Consider the following 18,361-nt stretch of genomic DNA (forward strand, 5'->3'; position numbering starts at 1 on the left):
TACTATAATGACACCCTTACCCAAACAGGCTAATGCGTTAAGTTAGGGATCCAAAACCATCAATAATCTATCAGTGGTGAACATAAAGTAATCGGTCATTATAACCTCCACTCTTATATTATGGCTAATACTGGCCCTAGTGAAGGATTCTCTGTTAATGCACGATGTCTTGCTTTCCACGGACCGCTACTGTATGAGTCTAAGATTCTCAAGGCTTACGTCCCGAATGAGAAGAATGCAGATATAGATATCGAGGAAATCCCTGAAGACAACAGAGCTGCAGTCGCGTACCTAGTTCATTATAAAGGATGGAAGTCATCGTAAGTTTAAGTTGTGAGTATGAGATGTTCCGAAGATGCTGATGCGGTGTATAGATGGGATGAATGGGTTAGTTGACCTGGTTGCTGTGTTCGGTCACGGGATATTAATTCGGTATAGCTACCGCAAGAGCGTGTATTACGATGGACAGAGGAAAATCTTCGAATGCAAAAGGAGCTGAAAAGTGAGGCTTTGCAACAACTGCGAAGCAAGAAACCTGGCGGATCTGGGCAAGGAGAGTCGACTCAACCGGGCGGCAACGCGGCGACATTGAGCTCACAGAAGCGTAAAGAAGCTACCAAGGAGCATCCTGAAGCTGCCAGAGGGACAAAAAAGACGCGAAGAGAGGCTGATGAGAAGGTGGGATAAGTCACGAATTAATGTATTGGGTCAGTTAGCTAAAGTGGCATAGGATGATGAGTACATGTCACATCTGGATGTCAACATTACCGTGCCAGATGTTCTCAAAGCTCAATTAGTGGATGACTGGGAAAACGTTACAAAGAATTCACAGGTATGTCGTCGGTTCATGTGATGCATACTCTACTGACATGCGTAGTTGGTCAAACTCCCTCGTTCACCAAATATCCAAGAGATTCTGCAAGAATTCCGAACATTCTACCTGAAACGCCGTCTAGGAAATGCCGAGACTGAGATCCTCGACGAAGTTCTGGCCGGACTTCACTTATATTTCGACAAATCATTGGGGTCAATACTACTCTACAGGTTCGAAAGACAGCAGTATTTAGAGGTGACGCGTGGAAACCCGGGAAAAGTTCCTAGCGAGATCTATGGAGCTGAGCATTTAGTCAGACTATTCGGTATGGAGTGGCTACTGCATTTCATCGGCGGGACTGCTTTTATCATAACTGTCATGTCTAATCTGTCACCAGTATCTCTCCCTGGTTTACTCTCGCATACCCATATGGATCAACAAAGCATAAACGTGCTGAAAGCGCACATTGAAGAACTATTGCGGTGAGTTGTTGTTTGCCAAGTTAGAGTGTGTTGAGGGATTTGCTGACAAGTATCAGTTTTCTCGCCAAAAACCAGAAATCATACTTTGTGGAGTCATACATCAACTCCACCCCGGCGTACGAAGCCATCTCTCGTGGCCTCTAGGCGAAGGATGCGTGGTAGGTCCCATTATTGCATGGGATATTTGTAACATAGTGTATTGATGAAAACTAATTATGCACCCTATAACGACAAATACGCCTTATTTGCATCTCTTGCTGTGTTCCTACAGCGTCAATGCCAAGCTTTTAATATCCCTTATATCTTCCTTCAAATGCGTCGCAAGGCTTTTAATTTGCGACACCATGGATACTTCGCTCGTGCCTTTCCCGCCAGTCGCACCGGCAAAATTTAGGTTCTCGATCAACAGATTGAGATCATTCGCAGCGTAGTGCGTGCTTGATAACCCGGGTGTTGCAAATAAACTAGGTACAAGTTTCAGGCTTTGAGAGAGATGTCGGAGAGAGTAGTAGCTCAGTGGCAGGCTTTCGTCTGAGTTTGTCAATGGCTCAATCGGATCTGACAGCTCTGGTACCTGTAGAGATTGCAGTTCCTGCTCGTCCTCTGTCTGTGTCTGCGCATTGACGTACGTTTGTTCAGCAATCTCGTTTGTTAATATCGCCAAGGCCTTTGCAGTCGTCGTCGGCTTAACAGTGACCATATAGGAGAGCTGGGAATTTAGTCGTAGCACGAGATTAAGCACGTACTTGTTGAACTCCATTCTGGATTGTGCCAATGTATAGAATCGAGGAGTTATATAAATCTATGCCTAACATTAGCTCTCATGACTGTCTCTGAAAGCAGCTCGCGCAATACGATACCCTATTCAACATGCCAGCAGCTAAGAAGATGATCCCGAAGAGGTACCATGACCGGAGTATAGTATGGAAAACAATTGTTCTCCTTTGCGCTGTTAATAGATGATCTGAGGTCATTCTGTGCTAATCTTCTAGATCGTGGATCGCCATCGTGGAGATATTGAAGGTGGAGCCCTAACCCATCAATGGGCACAAACCTACCGCTCATACCGTAGGCACTCAAGCTAAGAGAACTCGATTAGATCACGTCTTCTGCACTGGAGCCAACATATCAGTATTCACTGCGAATAGCAACTGACCAAGCAGTGCACAGCATGCCCAAAAAAAGGTTTTCCTCAAGCCAGAAGGACCATCAGAACGGCCGCGGAGCTACAAATGGATACGGCAAGCCTAGTGGCAGACGCAACGGTAAGCAACAAGGTGGTGCGAAAAAAAATCATGGCACAGATAGGTGGAGTGAAGGTGAGGTGTCTGTGTGAGTGTCCAGCTGCGTGTTGTTGACATTGTTTTATTATAGAGCGCGGACAAAGGCGCGCATTTTCAATGAGGGACGAGGCATTATATACCATGCGGCATCATAACCCCGTTGGAGAAGACGCCAATTATTCGCCTACGACACGTTCGGCTGTTACGTTTGTCCAATCTGCACGGTTGCCGGGTTATGATATTGCGGCGAAGGAGGGCCAGAGGATGCGTCAATTGGAGTCTCCGCATTCCGAGGGAGAAAATTCATCCGCAGATGAGCTATACAACGAGCTGTTGGACGAGGAAGATGAACTCGTCGAGAGTACGCGGCATTTGTCGGTCTTGGCTAAGGCCGACAACGCAATTGAGCTTGATTCAAGGTCCGATAAGTCAAACCACGCAGCCGAGGGCGTCACTGAGGAAAATGATGTTGAGAACATGCCGGATGATATGCTGTTTATGGCAGACGACGTCAAACAAATAGTAGACGTGCCGTTCAATGACGAGATCGTGTTTGCTCCTCGACATATCCGGCTTAGTGCGTCCGGCGTACGACTTCCCGCGCGCCCGTTGGATTTGACTATATCTGCCCCTATTGTCCCTAAAATTGTGGATGAGTCTCTGCATATCGAGGTAGCGGACAAAATCACGTTAACGCAAAAGGCATCAGTAGCGGCGACGTCGTCCAAGAAGCAAAAGAAAAAGAAAACAAATAAGAGAAAAGCACCTAAAGCCTCATTTCCATACCAGGCTCTGATTGATGACGATGACGGCGACCCGCTGGATGATTATATTCAGAATCTCTATGACGACGAGATTCTTGACGAGTTCCTAGAGGAAGTTAATCCTGCGGACGGTATCGTTGAGAAGGATGAGAATGTGACTAATATGGGCGAGGACGGCATGGACGGCATGGACGGCATGGGCATGGTGCAGCAAGAATATGTTGTTAATGTAAGCGACACTAATCTATCACACGAAAGTAGCCTCGAACATAGGGAAATCCAGATTGAGACTGTGGATGGTGAAGACGGGAATCGTGATGACAATAACGATGGCGATGAAGACGAAGCTGGCGATGAAGATGAAGATGATGATGAAGATGATGATGAAGATGATGAAGATGAACGTGAGGATGACGAAGATGGAGATTTTGGTATGGGTCAGGACGATTACGATTATGGCGATGACGATGACATTTTGGAGTCTGAGCGACGGTTCGCGGAAGCGGAATTCATGGATATCACAACTTCCAAGAAAATGAAACGAATGCCACAATTTGATATTTCAGACGAAGAGCTTGAGCATCAGCTAAAGTCTCAATGGTTAAAGGACAAAGCGGCCAAGAAGGAAAAAAAGAAAGAGCGTGAGGCACTGAGACGGGAAGGGTTACTGGGGAAGAAGGCAAGGAAAGGAACGCGGGACCTCAACGCGAAGTATAGCCGGGGTATGAGGGTCTCTGATATTAAGAGCGAAATTGAGACATTCTTGCGAAATGATGGACAAACGACGCTGTCGCTGCCACCCATGGATAAGAACTCGCGCAAAGCAGGTAAGATTGTCTAAGTTGTTATTGCGTGGTTGATTGCGCCTAACAATAATAGTTCACGTCCTTGCGGCTGCGTATAATCTGTCATCTAAATCGATTGGAGGCGGGACACAGAGGTTTACAATTTTGTTCAAGAATTCAAGGTCATATTTGGAGGCTGATTTCGGCACTTTGAGTATCGTGGAGGACAGATATTATCTTCCCAGGTTAGACAAGAAGGCGTCCAAAATTCCGGTGACTAAGGACTACTCTAGACGTGGTACCGGCTCATTCAGACATAGAGATGGTGATGTTGTGGGCAGTAACGCCCCGGAAATTGATAGCGAGAACAGAGGCAGACAGTTGTTGGAGAAAATGGGTTGGGTATCTGGTTCCGGCCTCGGAGTTGCGGGAAATGTTGGCATGTCGTTGCCGATTATGGCCAAAGTTAAAACATCGAAAGCCGGATTGGGCTAATTCGCGTGTTTTTTGAATGTATTGGGTGTATTACCGATTGTAATTTGGAAATATTATCGGTACTGATATTTACGCCCACAGTTGTAGTTGGAACTAAGCCGCCAACTGTGCGGCGCATGACGGTGGTGGTTGCCGTCGCTGCAATTGAATGTGATTCGCAATGAATACACAGTTATTACAAGTGATCACAGTGAACTTTGTGCTTGAACATCTACTATAATCATTACAGATACATATACTTTATACAATACAGGCTCACAAGTTAACGAGTTGTGTAGGCACCGTTGGCAAAGATGGTTTGTCCGTTGATCCACCAGCCCTCGGTGACGAGAAACTTAACAATTGGCGCGATGTCCTTGATGTCGGTTAGCTTGCCATTCATGGATGCGTTCTTGTTGTACTCGGTAGATTCGGGAGTCTCCTGGCCGTAGAAGAATGGAGTGTCCATTGGACCGGGAGCGATGTTGTTAACAGAGATGCCACGGCTACCGAACTCCTTGGCGGCGGCGCGGCAGAAGTGCTCAACAGGGGCCTTTGACCCAGCGTAGACGGAGTAGAAGCCGGTGAAGGCGGCGAGCAGGGAGGTAAGGATGGTGACGATCTTGCCGCCGTCAGCCAGGTCCTTGCCGGCCTGTTGGATGAAGAAGAAGGCGGACTTGGAGTTGGCGTTAAACATGACATCGTACTCCTTCTCGGTAATCTCGACGAAAGGCTTCTTGAGGACCATGCCCGCGTTGTTGATGGCGATGTCGACCTTGCCAAAAGCCGACTTGGTGGCAGCGAAGAGAGCCTCTACCTCCTTGGGGTTCTCGAGGGCACCCTGGAAGATGATGGCCTCTGATCCGTACTTCTCCTTCAACTCCTTGGCGACTGCCTCGGCCTTCTCCTTGTCGGAGACGGAGTGGTAGTGGAGAGTAAAGCTTGGGGCGCCTAGAGGAGCGAGCTCGAATGCAGTGAGTGCACCAAGATTCTTAGCACCTCCGGTGATGATGATGGACTTTCCGGCGAGAGACATTGGGTTGTGTGTGTAATTCTGAGGGAAGTGTTAATTCTGATCCTGTAGATCAGAAGGAAGAGAGGGACCAGATCTATATATCTACGAGGCGGTCACAGCCAAGAGCGATCCTTTCCCCCAGCGTGCCTGCGCAATGCGCGGAGTACAAGGATAGTCCAGTACAAGGCCGTGGGCAATGCAATACCGCGCTTACGAAATATCACAGCTCGGCCGACCATGCAATGCTGCACGACAGCATGTGGCGAACTCTACCGACTACCGTGTCGAAGACAAGACTGAGATCACCATTATAATCTCAAATTGTGTGATGCAGATTTGAAGGGCCAGTTTGGTACAATTGAAATGAAACTCTTGCTTGGTGGACTACGTCGTCGTTGTCGGCCGAGAGTTTGTCAGCCGCACGCCCGGGCGCGGTTCGTGTCTCGGCCATTTGCTGCTACATATCGTCCCTGCTAACCCTATGCCGGCACATCCGGCGACTGTGTTGGTCGTGCAGCCCATTAGTCGGCCGAGCGCCATTTGCTACATCGCAGTTGCGTCCTCATGATCTCAACCTTTTTTACTTGAACGAATTATTGAATAACTACCAGTCTGTGTAAACAAAGTTTAATTGCCTCGTTTGTCCGTAATCATTATAGGTGCGTAAAGGAATCGGCGCTAAGCAACTCCTGGTTGCTGCGTAAAATAGTAACTCACACTAGTTGTGACATGCGTACGGTTTGTGAGTAGGGTTTCTATAGGATAATACGGTACATGTCACCAAACCCGCAGCTAACCCTTCAGCATCCGCAATGAGCTGCAATCGTAACAATTATAATGCAAAACTGTAGCTGTCTACTAGACTGGCAATTGACGAGATTTGGTTATGATTTTCCGCATTCACTATGGGATGGAGTGGAGGGAATGGACACATTGAGCATTATATTTGTCCCTCCCTCCCCCTCCCCCCGTAGTATATATTACAAATAGTCTCTCAATAAAGCCGTCAGCGACCTCGAAAAAGTCGTTCTTCACGAGCTCTATAAATAGTAAGCCGTTTCGCCTTGCTCTAACGATAAGTCATGATAATGATAGACAAATTTCATCTATTTGGAGACGCTTGATGACTTTGGCTAGTCGCCATCACTACCCAGACTCCCCGGTCAATTACAAATTAGTCATCCCCACAGCTTTAAACTAATAAAAAAAGTGAATTCGCCTTCTTCGTAGTTCGTACACAATCGATAAAAATGACGGGTGCTAGTAAGGTAGAGTAGGCTGATACAACCGCTCAAAATCCTTGTCCGGTCTCAGTGAATCTCCCAATTTGGACTAACGTACGGCTTGGTAAATCTGGATTGCTCTCAAACGAATCGCACCAGCACACGTCGCTCAAATCAACCAAAATGCGACTCCGACTGCCAAATATTTCCGGCCTACTGAAGCTGTTAGCGTTATCTGCATTAGTTTCATGCCTCCCAAGTCAAAGGAGACAGTTAACCGACTTTCAACTATCGGCATTGATCGACTCGCACCCGCCGTTACCGGCACTAAGTCCAAACTACTATACGAAGACCACAACTGCTAGCAGTCGCAGTGCACAGAGTTCATCGGGCGCCAGCAATGGACAAAATAATAACAATCCTGCTGCGCTTCTCACACCAATTTTAATCCCTCGAACTCCGGGATCTGAGAATGCGACGATCGTTCGGAACCATTTCACGACCCATTTCGACGCACTATCCAACTGGACTGCCGTCACGGATGCCTTTACGGCTACTGTGCCAGAATATGGCGGGGTCATGGGCATGCTAAATTTTACGAATCTGATATTTCGACTTACGCCGCCAGGAAGCGACGATATGCCAAGCCGATATTTAACCCTTGTTGCTCACTATGACTCCAAGATCTCCCCATTTGGATTTATTGGTGCCACTGACTCAGCTGCGCCTTGTGCAATATTGATGTACCTGGCCGAGACACTGACGCCATACATTCTTGCGCGATGGAAAGCCGACATCTCTGCGGCAGCAGACGACACTGGACTTCAGATAATATTTATGGATGGTGAGGAAGCGCTGGTAGAGTGGTCAGACAAGGATTCGCTGTATGGTGCACGGCATTTGGCAGAGTTATGGGAAGCAGAAAGGAGACCGTCGCAATTTGGGCGACTGTCGGTCTTGCAGGACATTGATCTGTTTGTGCTGCTGGATTTATTAGGTGCGGATTCTCCATCCGTTCCGTGCTTCTTTGAAATAACATCTTGGGCATGTCGTGATATTGCGGAAACCGAAGCCACCGCCAGAAATGCTGGTCTTGCAAAGACAAAGGGCAGGAAACCATTCGTACAATCGGACAATGTTATGCAAAATGTGTTTATTGATGACGATCATATGCCTTTCCTCACACGAGGTACCCCCGTCGTGCATGTAATTCCCATTCCGTTCCCGACAGTATGGCATACAATGGATGACGATGGCGCACATCTTAGCTCAGACGCAGTTCACGATTGGGCCGTGATTGTGACGGGATGGGTTGCTGGCTATCTCGGTCTCGGTGACTTTATTGCGTAATTTTGTCTGGCTGTATTGAGAACGGGTATGGCATATTGGGATTAGCATCATAGCGTTTGGTCATTAGTGGAGAATTAGTGTAATTTACTGGAGCTACTTGTATATTATAGTGAATGTTATCAGTGCAGTTTACACATATGGCGGCGCCCAAGCGGCTCCGAGTCGCGGTCACGTGTGGGCACTGCGAAACTCCCAATTTCAACCCTAACCCACAAGCTATCCGGGCAAAACATTTTTCCTCATTATCCTAGTAGTATTTTAGGGCAGCCAAATAGTCGGTTTTGGATTTTCGCACTCGTCTTCGGTAGCATTTGTCTTGCAGTCTTCAGCATTGATACTATCCGCTTGTGCTTACCGGTTTAATAATCACTGAGACATTCTGAACTATGAGGATTCGAAGTAAGTCCACACCACGCGGTACCGAGATCAAGCTAACGCCCTTAGGACCGACGAGCAAGCGCACGTCTACCAAGATGCGCGAGGGCATCAAGAAGAAAGCGGCTGCAACACGGAAAAAGCAGAAGAAATTAGCCAAGAAAGACGTGACCTGGAAAAGTCGAGCGAAACAGAGTGGACGGATCGATGTCACACAGATTCCCAACAGCTTTCCGTACAAAAATAAGATCATAGAGGAGCTGGCGAAGGAGAAAGAGGCTGAGAAGGAGAGGCGGGAAAAACTTCGGCGCGAGGCGAGGGAGAAGGCTAAGGCTGCCGGTGTGGTGGAGAAAGTTGAGACTGATATGCTGGTGGACGATAACGACGTTGAGGATGAGCAGATGGAAGAGGGAGGCGAGATGAACGCGCTGTTGGCATACGCTCGGAAGGCAGCGAAGAATTTCGAAGATGATGAGGATGAGGAAATGTCTGACGAGGACGACGACGAGGACGATGACGAGGACGATGACGAAGAAGAATGGTCTGGGTTCACATCCGCAGCTGGGGATGTTTCTGGACCTGAAACCTCTCGCAAATCATTTGACAAAGTTTTCAAGACAGTTGTTGATGCGTCCGATGTCGTTCTCTACGTTCTTGACGCCCGTGATCCCGAAGGCACGCGATCAAAGGAGATCGAGAAGGCTATTCTGGGTTCGCTCGATAAGCGACTGATCTTTGTTCTCAACAAGATTGATCTGGTTCCCGCTCACATTCAAAAGGCTTGGGAGACCTATCTTAAAAACTACTTCCCGACAATTAGTGTCCGTGCTTCGTCAGCTGCACCCAACGCGAAGCAACTCAACTTCAAGAGCGTCACTTCACAGAGCACTGCAACAACACTACTTCACGCTCTCAAAGCCTACGCAAACAGGTCAAACCTGAAGCGTTCGATCGTCGTCGGCGTCATCGGCTACCCAAACGTCGGCAAATCCTCCATCATCAACTCTCTGACGGCCCGCCTCGGTGGCCGTCGGGAGGCGTGTCCAATCGGAGCTGAAGCAGGCGTTACGACCTCACTGCGAGAAGTCAAGATTGACAATAAACTCAAGCTTCTCGATTCGCCCGGTATTGTCTTTCCGTCAGAATCCACGTCGTCACAGGAATCTTCCGTCAGCGACGAGGCACGTTTACTTCTACTCGGCGCGCTGCCGCCAAAGCAAATGACGGATGCGATCCCGGCGGTGAGTTTACTTCTGCAGCGGCTTGAGTCCGTGCCGGATCTGTTTGACAGTATGAAAGCCGTGTATGATCTCCCGGCACTGCTTCCACGAGTCGACGCGAACACTGGCAAGCTTGACAAGACGACGGATTTTCTCGTACATGTGGCACGCAAACGGGGTCGGATCGGAAAGGGCGGCATCCCGAATTTGCAGGCTGCGGCGATGGCGGTCGTGAACGATTGGCGTGACGGACGGATTCAGCGGTTCACCCAACCGCCTACTGAATTGCCGAAGACAGAGACGAGTGGTGTTACTGTTTTGAAGAATCAGGAAGGGAAGAATGTCGAGCAGAAGGAGATTGTGCGGCAGTGGGCTCAAGAGTTTAGCTTGGACGGGCTGTGGAATCCGAAAGAGCAGGATGATGAGGAGATTGTTGAATAGTTGCAAGTGAGGATTAGAAATTATGCATAGAGTTCATAATTGCATTGAAATTGAGAACGTTGTCCTCGAAGTGCAGAATACAACGGAATTCATTGCCATTTGAAAAATCTGGCGCTGAAAACTGAATAAATGTAGCCCCGGGTGGAGTAAAGCAAAACGAAACGGTGATTCAATCTTGACGGCTCGAGGATGTTCGCGTGAACCCGGCAAGCCCCCGTGCGGCGCGAATCCGGAACTTTTCCTTGAGCTTGTCGAACATCCCGCCCGACACGCCCATCGTGCCTAATTTTTTTTTTTGCTTATTTACGGTACTCCGGAATGCGTCTCCAGCCGAGTGCACTGCGGTTACTCAAACGGCTGCGCGTATGTTCTCAAGTAACTCACTGCGGCCGTGCGTACTCGCATAATTTATCTGTCGACGTCGCTCAGTCTTCACTTAAGAGACATGAAATAGGGAAACTAAAAAAGCAATGTAAGCATCGCCCTGCGACCTAATTGAGTCGGGCTTTTCTAACTGTTCGCGCTGACAATAGTCAACTTTCCCAAAGCAACGCACACAATATGGCAGATATATCGGGACGCGAGCATTCAAACGCAACTACAGGATGATTCGACCCCGAGGGTAGTGTTACACGGCTGGATCGATTCCCCACCACGGAAAGTCTCGCGGATGAGGGCGTTTGCGAATTTGCGGGATAGTCAATTCTTGTATCGCACTGCTGAGCAACTAGAGAATGACAAGCACGAGGCGTCGGATGAGGACATTGCCACGATACAGTTGTTTGAGGATTTGACTGAAAGACCGGCTGATGTTGAGAATCCGGACGTTGTATTACTGCGGCGGATGAAGCAGGAGACGTGCGTCTGTGTGGAGGGACATGTAGGGAGGGCAAAGGGGAATATTCCATGGCGACTGGAGATTGTGGTGGAACGAATCACGGTTCTAAATAACGCGGAGGATCTAGTGTCGCAGATGAGAGGCACCAAGGATTGGGATCCGAAATATCGGTACCTGCAACTTCGATCGTTCCAATTTCAACGCGCATTGGCTATGAGAAGTAAAGTTGCGACCTTGATACGCAATGTGTTCGAGGACCACCGGTTTATCGAAGTTGAGACACCACTACTATTTCGCTCTACGCCGGAAGGAGCGCGGGAGTTCTTAGTGCCCTCCCGGACAGATGCCGGAAAGATGTACGCACTTCCTCAGAGCCCTCAGCAATACAAACAATTGCTGATGGCGTCAGGCGTGCACCGGTATTATCAATTTGCGAAGTGCTTCCGGGACGAGGACTTGAGAAGAGATCGGCAGCCTGAGTTTACCCAGGTCGATCTGGAGATGTCGTTTGCCAAAGCACTAGATGTGCAGAGCGTCGTCGAGTCGATTTTGGTGAGGTTGTGGAAGGAGATCAAGGGTATCGAGTTGCAATTGCCAATTAAGCGGCTGCGGTATATTGAGGCTCTGAGTCGGTATGGCATTGACAAGCCTGACCTGAGAAGCGATATGGAGGTGTGTGCTTATTCTGTAGTCGCAATTACATAGGCTAATTCTGCAGATTTTCGATCTCAGCGAGTTTGCCACCTCAAAGACAGATCCGGACTATCCAGTGTTTGAAATTCTTGTATTCCATGCCCAGAACTCCAATTTCCCGGCGGCAGTAACCGCGCCAGACGGCTATCCGACTTTGCGTGTGCCGCTTTCTCATCAGGTCAGACTGTCAAAGGAAGAATCGTCGAAATGGCTGAGTCGCTGCGTGGCAGAGTTTGATTTGAAATTGGTGTCTGACCTAGAGACTACTGCCAGCGAAATCAAGAAAAAGTATGACATCACAGATGGCGACGTTATCTACGCGTGCACACGACAACGAGTGCCGTTTGAAAATCCCACACCATTGGGCCGACAGCGGTTGCATCTCATGCAGGAGACGATGAGTTTGTCAGATCGCGCCGCTGCGCCATTGTGGGTCATTGATTTCCCGCTGTTCACGCCAGCGGAGTCGGGACGAATCGTGAACGGCTACGTTGAGTTTGACTACAGCAGGCTCGTGGCGACTCACCACCCGTTCACGATGCCGAGCATTGATTCCCTGCCAGCCCTTTTTGCCGCCGTGGAAGACCAGTCGTCTCAAGTTGATCCGCGGACAATTATTGGGCAGCACTACGATATCGTAGTGAACGGAGTTGAAGTGGGAGGCGGCAGCACACGTATTCACGACTCCTCGCTGCAGCGGTTTGTGTTGTCGCGCATCCTGCGAGTCCCGGGCATTCGAGTGCAACTCGAGCCTGGAGAAACGGAGCCGGACAACCCGTTCACGCACCTGCTTAACGCACTGACAATGGCGTGTCCACCGCATGCGGGTCTCGCGCTTGGATTTGACCGGTTGTGCGCGATGCTGAATGGGTCGGACTCGATCCGGGACGTGATCGCGTTTCCCAAGACACAGACGGGCGCGGATCCACTGGTGGGCAGTCCGAGCCGAGTTACTGACGAGCAGCTAGGAGTGTATAATGTTCAGCTGAAGAAGTGCTGATGTATATAGACGAATTTAGATTGTATGATATAAATACTGCAGACGATAGTCATACTGAATGAGCACACGACACGTGCTCAGCACACATATCATCGGTCGCTGTCACGGCCTTTTCACTGCCGGCCCGGGCTGCTATCGTTGGCTGGTCCGCGCCTTTCGGCTTGATCAAACCGGCCAATGAGGGTCGGGGACGACTTATTCGGGGCCGACGCAACCTAAACCACTCAACAGACGCTGTACATCGTAGACTGGCCGCACATGTGAGCACGATGAGACCAATGCTGCTCAATTGCGCGATATAAAATGGTAAATACCTGGCAGCTGAATGATATTGAATAATTGCATTGACGGTGTTTGCATTGAGTTCGAAATGCACTGGATAGCAGAATTAGTAATAATGGCGTGGAAAATGTTGAGTTGGCCCCGTGTCCGCCATGGAAAACTCGTTCGGGCGAAGCGTATGTGGCGCGGCACTGCGCATATACGCCGCAAGCGGACATGTCGCGGGCACACTGTGCCTGGCCGGATCCTGCTGCGGCTGGTCGTCATAAATCCTGCGACCGCCTCGAGTTCGGTCTGCTCTCTCGATCTCTTCACTCCTGTCCTCCGCCTTACTCTACTTCCGTAACACCACAGTCATCATGATCTTCAACAATGAAGCTTCGTCCACAATTGAGTGGCTCTCGCGTCTCGATGCCGGCCATGCGCCAGCCCGCAACTTTCGCCGCACTGGCATCATCGGCACCATTGGTACGCGCTCTAGCTTATTTACTCGGGCCCATTGCACCATATCTGACGCTCTGCAGGCCCCAAGACTAACTCCGTCGAGAGGATGAACCAGCTCCGGTCCGGTAAGAACAGTTTTTAATTTGTTTTGTAGGTGGACATTATGCGTTGAGTGGTGCAGCAGTTATGAGGTACGCCGGCCAACTCCTGTCGCTCTGCGATCAATTTTCTGCGTAGCTTAGGCGGCGCCCCAATCAACGATCAGATATCCCCACGCCGCCTCCGACACTCCCCACTGCCACACCATTAGCTGCACGTTCTCTTTTTTTTCGCCAGACATAACTGTCTCATATACTGCATCAATTTTATGGCGAGATTGTACTGTGATCATTCATACTAACCATGTCCAGCTGGTCTCAACGTTGTCCGCATGAACTTCTCCCACGGCTCGTACGAGTACCACCAGAGCGTCGTCGACCATGCCCGTGAGGCTGAGCGCGTTCAGCCCGGCCGACCTCTCGCCATCGCGCTGGATACGAAGGGCCCCGAGATCCGCACCGGTAGCACTGTCGGTGATGCTGATATCCCCATCTCCGCTGGCGAAGAGATGATTATCACCACCGACGTGGAGTACAAGAACAAGTGTGACAACACAATCATGTATCTCGACTATAAAAACATCACCAAGGTCATTTCTCCCGGCCGTATTATCTTCGTCGACGACGGTGTCCTCTCCTTCAAGGTCGTCGAGGTCATCGATGATGACAACCTCAAGGTCAAGTGTCTCAATAATGGCAAGATCTCTTCCCACAAGGGTGTTAATCTTCCCCAAACCGACGTCGATCTCCCTCCTCTTTCCGAGAAGGACAAGGCCGATCTACGATTTGGCGTCAAGAACAAGGTCCACATGGTCTTTGCTTCTTTCATCCGCCAGGGCTCCGACATCACGGCCATCCGTGAGGTTCTCGGCGAGGAAGGCAAGGAGATCCAGATCATTGCCAAGATCGAGAATCAGCAGGGTCTCAACAACTTCGATGACATTCTCAAAGAGACCGACGGTGTCATGGTTGCGCGTGGTGATCTCGGTATCGAAATTCCCGCGAGCGAGGTGTTTATTGCTCAGAAGATGATGATCGCCAAATGCAACCTTGCTGGCAAGCCTGTCATTTGCGCGACTCAGATGCTCGACAGCATGACCTACAACCCCCGTCCTACCCGTGCAGAGGTTTCGGATGTCGGTAATGCCGTGCTCGATGGCGCAGACTGTGTCATGTTGTCCGGTGAGACCGCCAAGGGCAACTACCCCGTTGAGGCCGTCGGCATGATGCACGAGACCTGTCTCCTCGCTGAGATGGCCATCTGCTATCCGCCTCTCTTCAACGACCTCAGATACCTCACCCCTCGTCCGACTGACACTGTCGAGACCATCGCCGTTGCCGCCGTTTCCGCTTCGTTCGAGCAGCAGGCCAAGGCTATCATCGTCCTCTCCACCACCGGTACGACCGCTCGTCTTTGCTCCAAGTACCGCCCGACCTGCCCCATTCTAATGGTCACGCGTAACCCCGTTGCTGCGCGATATTCGCACTTGTATCGGGGCGTTTATCCATTCCTCTACGAGGCCCCCAAGAAGGCCGATGCCACCAAGTGGTCGGAGGATGTCGAGGAGCGTCTCAAATGGGGTATGGATCAGGCTGTCGAGCTCGGTATCCTCGGCCGTGGTGAGGTCGTCATCGCCATCCAGGGCTGGACCGGTGGTCTCGGCCACACCAACACTCTTCGAGTTTTGGAGTGCGTCTAAATGGTCAGTTGATGCGAGAAAACTACTGAACGGGATCGAGTCAGCAACCATGTATATTGTCGGTCGCTGGTATGATCGGTTGTGCTCGGTTGATGTAATCTTTGTTAATAGACTTCTTTGTTGTTTATGATATATGTATGGTGGGTTCTTGCTGCGTAACGATTTGATTCGCAGGATTTTGTCCACTGCTTGGATATTGTATGAATTGAACAAATGTACTGCACTACTGGTAGTGCAAGATGTTTTAAAGGACGACTTATCAGCGATTCTCCGTGAATGTGTAGATGAGCATAAGCTCGGCGCCCTGTCCGACCTTGAGCCGCACAACCTGCTGTAGTCAATGCGAAGCCCCTGGAGCGGAACAGAGAATTGACCAATAACTTCAATGTCGGTTTCAGGTTCTAGTGCTATAAGCGACCGAGAGAGTGTTACAACACGCTTTTCATCCTTTGCCGCTGCACTGGACGCCCACCATGACGCGCGGGATCGCGTTATAAAAGCTTCACGGGACATCACTGCCGCGAGCAAGAAAATGTTGGAGTTCATGCCGTGTATTTATGTCTTAAGTTTCACGACTAACATGTTTTTTATTGGTTTCGAGCAGCATTTTTGCACTTCAACGGTTGAAATATGCCGATGCGGAAGTTCAACGAGGAGATTCGGACAAGACGCGGATCAAACTACCGCCCAAAATTGATAGCGATATTGCCGGACTGGGACGGAAGATAAAAGATGCATTTGGTTCCGTTAGGGACGATCTGCAAGGGGCAGGTGCATGGCGGTAGGGAGTTCCAGGCCGTGGCATATCTTTTACGGTCAACTAATTGCTGACTGTTGGTAGATACCAGCGGCAAATCTCGGGAGCTATTCAGGAATATGTGAGACCACGCCCTCTCGAGTATGCTGGTATTTTTGGTATTAATATTGTTAGATTGAAGCATTGTTGTTTCGCGAATACCTGATGGAGCGACGGATTCTTTCGCACGAGGAGGTGCAGACGTTGATTGGAGACGAATTTCTAGTCACTTACACGGATTACATCCTTGGTACCACACGGTCTTTTCTAATGCGTCATTTCAGATACTGACCGTATGTAGGTCTGTTTGATACAACTGGCGAACTCATGCGGTTCGCAATTACAAATCTATCTGACGTAACGTCGTCGCATGCCGTCCAAGTTTCGCCGATTGCGAACCAGATATGCCAGCTCCTACGGACATTGAGGATAGGATTTTCTGGCGTGCGAGTGAACAGCTCATCACATTTGTCATCCACAGAGTTTGTGAAGAAAATGAATACGCTACACAGCTCGGTCGACAAGGTCGAGAGAGCAGTATACTCTTTAGTTGTCAGAGGAAGTGAATTGCCGGAAGGCTGGATGCCTGGCGACGATGATGGTGATGGCCAGATATAGTACATCATTGTATAATACATACAAATCTACGACAGACTTAACTCCTTTTCCTTCTGCTCCAACATGTTGTTGAATGCTCGTAATCGTTCCAAAATTCCGCCGTGGCCGCAAACTAATGGCACTGTTTTCTGTAGCTCTGCAATCACACCTATGCGACTGTCAGAAGCGTCGTCTCCGATAACGCTTTCCTCGGCCTTCACGGCAGGCATATTTGCCGCCCGAGATTTCACGCCAGCGACGGCATCCAACACTTCCTTGACCGAGTTCTCCGCTTTTGCCTCCAAGTTCCCTTTTAAGTGCGCTGCCCGAATACTGACTACCTCATCCGCAACATCTCGCCGTTTTTTCCGAATCGCTAGCAACTTATCTCTCAACTCATCCACGTTTCGCCTCGCCTTCCTTGCGGCACGGGCCAATACGCCGTGCGTATTGACAGCGTCGCACATTTCTGAAAACCGTATCTCAAGCTCCTCAGCATACGCCGCCAGAATTTTTCGCCGAAACATGCTCGACTGAGTGGACGCTGACAAAGAAACTTGTTCTGAAATGACCTGCGACACAACATCGACGTCAGAGAGTGTTGGCGCACCGCGACCGCCGTCTCTCGGCGGCAGTTTATGCGTCACGATGCGCACGTATTGAGTGTCGTCCTTGCTGGCTTCAGCTGCGTCTATTGTAGACTGTTTCTGCTTTTTCACTGCAGGTGCCGGCGGCAAACGTTTTGCTTTCCGCTTCTCCGAAAGTGCTGGTTTGGTGGCAGCAGGTCTGTGGGATTCGTACTCTGGATCTTCGTCCGAGTCGTGGGCCGTATACGCTTCACGGTCAATATCATAGGCGCTTGGATTGAGATCTATCTCATCGTCATTGCTGTCCGCGTCCTCTTCTGCCACAGATGGCCGGTCCTCGTCGCTTACTTCTGCGGATGACTGTCTTTCCTCCAATTCATTGTTCTCTTCGTCCTGCGCCTCGTCAGATACTTCTTCCTCTTCGTGCTCAATATCTGTTGGAGGAGTAGCAGCCTTCTTCGCAGAACTTTGCGGCGGCGTTCGCGAAGGTGTTTGTCGCGACTTATTGCTCTTTCCATCAATGTGATCAATCTTCCTCCGCAACGGCGTAGATCGTTTCGCATACTGTGGTGTCCGTGCAAAAACTGTAACCTGTCCACTACTCCGCAAATCGGAAGCAGACTCCGATGCAGTCGTACCTACTGCGGTTGCATTTATCTTCTTATCAGATGCTGTCCGTCTCGGTCCCAGGGTCCTGCTCCGCAGTGCAGTCTGTGGAGTTTTTTTCTTGCCGCCAGACTTGGGCGTTCGTGCTCTCGGCATTGAAATCGCAAAGGATGAGGTAGTTACATTGCGAGTACTATGATTGTCAGTGCGGTCAGTTGACGGACGTAAATGCGACATACCCTGCGCCACGAATGCGTGACGCTATTCGTGTTGTACGATCTGTTGTTCCGGACATACTGTATGGTATAGAATATCGCGAACGCGAGTGGAAATATGCACGGATATGTTGGCATTGAAGTTATGTTCAGTATGTTTACCTATCGCGCCGCGTGAGAGGCAATGCGGGTTAGGTGAATATATCACGGGTCTAAAGTTTCAGGACACCAAGCATACGAAATTATGATGTATCTGTATGATGTGATCCAATTCAACAA

The 18,361-nt window shown here is 49.7% G+C and overlaps 10 protein-coding genes across 10 annotated transcripts; 7 read left to right on the plus strand and 3 right to left on the minus strand.

Moving 5' to 3' along the window:
- Window positions 1-67: 67 nt before the first annotated feature.
- Window positions 68-1,440, plus strand: POJ06DRAFT_221188 (MRG-domain-containing protein; the record flags this gene model as incomplete). The annotated part of the gene is made up of 6 exons (XM_056185619.1): window positions 68-320; window positions 375-387; window positions 439-678; window positions 731-832; window positions 878-1,296; window positions 1,332-1,440. Exons 1-6 carry the CDS (start codon window positions 121-123, stop codon window positions 1,438-1,440), a joined length of 1,083 nt encoding a protein of 360 aa, XP_056044488.1. The 5' UTR covers window positions 68-120.
- Window positions 1,432-2,370, minus strand: POJ06DRAFT_87191 (uncharacterized protein). The gene has a single exon (XM_056191681.1). The coding sequence runs from the start codon at window positions 2,054-2,056 to the stop codon at window positions 1,562-1,564; it is 495 nt and encodes a 164-aa protein (XP_056044489.1). The 5' UTR covers window positions 2,057-2,370; the 3' UTR covers window positions 1,432-1,561.
- Window positions 2,358-4,854, plus strand: POJ06DRAFT_250290 (uncharacterized protein). Its single transcript, XM_056187268.1, has 3 exons — window positions 2,358-2,615; window positions 2,671-4,170; window positions 4,223-4,854. Exons 1-3 carry the CDS (start codon window positions 2,468-2,470, stop codon window positions 4,621-4,623), a joined length of 2,049 nt encoding a protein of 682 aa, XP_056044490.1. The 5' UTR covers window positions 2,358-2,467; the 3' UTR covers window positions 4,624-4,854.
- On the minus strand, window positions 4,855-5,789 carry POJ06DRAFT_250292 (uncharacterized protein). The gene has a single exon (XM_056187269.1). The coding sequence runs from the start codon at window positions 5,636-5,638 to the stop codon at window positions 4,886-4,888; it is 753 nt and encodes a 250-aa protein (XP_056044491.1). The 5' UTR covers window positions 5,639-5,789; the 3' UTR covers window positions 4,855-4,885.
- A 1,143-nt stretch (window positions 5,790-6,932) lies between these two features.
- Window positions 6,933-8,318, plus strand: POJ06DRAFT_250293 (peptidase family M28-domain-containing protein). Its single transcript, XM_056187270.1, has one exon. It carries the CDS (start codon window positions 7,024-7,026, stop codon window positions 8,188-8,190), a length of 1,167 nt encoding a protein of 388 aa, XP_056044492.1. The 5' UTR covers window positions 6,933-7,023; the 3' UTR covers window positions 8,191-8,318.
- On the plus strand, window positions 8,319-10,448 carry POJ06DRAFT_250294 (P-loop containing nucleoside triphosphate hydrolase protein). The gene is made up of 2 exons (XM_056187271.1): window positions 8,319-8,589; window positions 8,635-10,448. The coding sequence occupies exons 1-2, from the start codon at window positions 8,577-8,579 to the stop codon at window positions 10,224-10,226; spliced, it is 1,605 nt and encodes a 534-aa protein (XP_056044493.1). The 5' UTR covers window positions 8,319-8,576; the 3' UTR covers window positions 10,227-10,448.
- Window positions 10,449-10,774: 326 nt separating this feature from the next.
- Window positions 10,775-12,784, plus strand: POJ06DRAFT_250299 (tRNA synthetases class II-domain-containing protein). Its single transcript, XM_056187272.1, has 2 exons — window positions 10,775-11,736; window positions 11,783-12,784. The coding sequence occupies exons 1-2, from the start codon at window positions 10,897-10,899 to the stop codon at window positions 12,755-12,757; spliced, it is 1,815 nt and encodes a 604-aa protein (XP_056044494.1). The 5' UTR covers window positions 10,775-10,896; the 3' UTR covers window positions 12,758-12,784.
- A 564-nt stretch (window positions 12,785-13,348) lies between these two features.
- On the plus strand, window positions 13,349-15,555 carry POJ06DRAFT_250302 (pyruvate kinase). Its single transcript, XM_056187273.1, has 3 exons — window positions 13,349-13,507; window positions 13,564-13,608; window positions 13,894-15,555. The coding sequence occupies exons 1-3, from the start codon at window positions 13,399-13,401 to the stop codon at window positions 15,279-15,281; spliced, it is 1,542 nt and encodes a 513-aa protein (XP_056044495.1). The 5' UTR covers window positions 13,349-13,398; the 3' UTR covers window positions 15,282-15,555.
- POJ06DRAFT_250306 (Translin) lies at window positions 15,556-16,727 on the plus strand. The gene is made up of 5 exons (XM_056187274.1): window positions 15,556-15,815; window positions 15,886-16,062; window positions 16,123-16,159; window positions 16,213-16,327; window positions 16,379-16,727. The coding sequence occupies exons 1-5, from the start codon at window positions 15,667-15,669 to the stop codon at window positions 16,693-16,695; spliced, it is 795 nt and encodes a 264-aa protein (XP_056044496.1). The 5' UTR covers window positions 15,556-15,666; the 3' UTR covers window positions 16,696-16,727.
- POJ06DRAFT_87326 (uncharacterized protein) lies at window positions 16,374-18,361 on the minus strand. Its single transcript, XM_056191683.1, has 2 exons — window positions 18,107-18,361; window positions 16,374-18,060 (listed from the first exon to the last, which is right to left on the minus strand). The coding sequence occupies exons 1-2, from the start codon at window positions 18,160-18,162 to the stop codon at window positions 16,722-16,724; spliced, it is 1,395 nt and encodes a 464-aa protein (XP_056044497.1). The 5' UTR covers window positions 18,163-18,361; the 3' UTR covers window positions 16,374-16,721.

Source organism: Lipomyces tetrasporus (genome assembly GCF_029532465.1).
Source record: "Lipomyces tetrasporus strain NRRL Y-64009 chromosome Unknown POJ06scaffold_4, whole genome shotgun sequence".
In the NCBI taxonomy this organism is placed as follows: Eukaryota; Fungi; Ascomycota; class Lipomycetes; order Lipomycetales; family Lipomycetaceae; genus Lipomyces; species Lipomyces tetrasporus.

Coding starts and splice junctions, on each gene's coding strand:
- POJ06DRAFT_250302 (XM_056187273.1), top strand. CDS start 13,399: ATGATCTTCAACAATGAAGCTTCGTCCACAATTGAGTGGCTCTCGCGT. Junction 13,508..13,563: donor TGGCATCATCGGCACCATTG/GTACGCGCTCTA, acceptor GACGCTCTGCAG/GCCCCAAGACTAACTCCGTC. Junction 13,609..13,893: donor GATGAACCAGCTCCGGTCCG/GTAAGAACAGTT, acceptor AACCATGTCCAG/CTGGTCTCAACGTTGTCCGC.
- POJ06DRAFT_250292 (XM_056187269.1), bottom strand. CDS start 5,638: ATGTCTCTCGCCGGAAAGTCCATCATCATCACCGGAGGTGCTAAGAAT.
- POJ06DRAFT_250290 (XM_056187268.1), top strand. CDS start 2,468: ATGCCCAAAAAAAGGTTTTCCTCAAGCCAGAAGGACCATCAGAACGGC. Junction 2,616..2,670: donor CACAGATAGGTGGAGTGAAG/GTGAGGTGTCTG, acceptor GTTTTATTATAG/AGCGCGGACAAAGGCGCGCA. Junction 4,171..4,222: donor TAAGAACTCGCGCAAAGCAG/GTAAGATTGTCT, acceptor TAACAATAATAG/TTCACGTCCTTGCGGCTGCG.
- POJ06DRAFT_250299 (XM_056187272.1), top strand. CDS start 10,897: ATGAGGGCGTTTGCGAATTTGCGGGATAGTCAATTCTTGTATCGCACT. Junction 11,737..11,782: donor ACCTGAGAAGCGATATGGAG/GTGTGTGCTTAT, acceptor CTAATTCTGCAG/ATTTTCGATCTCAGCGAGTT.
- POJ06DRAFT_250293 (XM_056187270.1), top strand. CDS start 7,024: ATGCGACTCCGACTGCCAAATATTTCCGGCCTACTGAAGCTGTTAGCG.
- POJ06DRAFT_250306 (XM_056187274.1), top strand. CDS start 15,667: ATGTCGGTTTCAGGTTCTAGTGCTATAAGCGACCGAGAGAGTGTTACA. Junction 15,816..15,885: donor ACTGCCGCGAGCAAGAAAAT/GTTGGAGTTCAT, acceptor GGTTTCGAGCAG/CATTTTTGCACTTCAACGGT. Junction 16,063..16,122: donor CAAGGGGCAGGTGCATGGCG/GTAGGGAGTTCC, acceptor GACTGTTGGTAG/ATACCAGCGGCAAATCTCGG.
- POJ06DRAFT_87191 (XM_056191681.1), bottom strand. CDS start 2,056: ATGGAGTTCAACAAGTACGTGCTTAATCTCGTGCTACGACTAAATTCC.
- POJ06DRAFT_87326 (XM_056191683.1), bottom strand. CDS start 18,162: ATGTCCGGAACAACAGATCGTACAACACGAATAGCGTCACGCATTCGT. Junction 18,061..18,106: donor TCACGCATTCGTGGCGCAGG/GTATGTCGCATT, acceptor TGACAATCATAG/TACTCGCAATGTAACTACCT.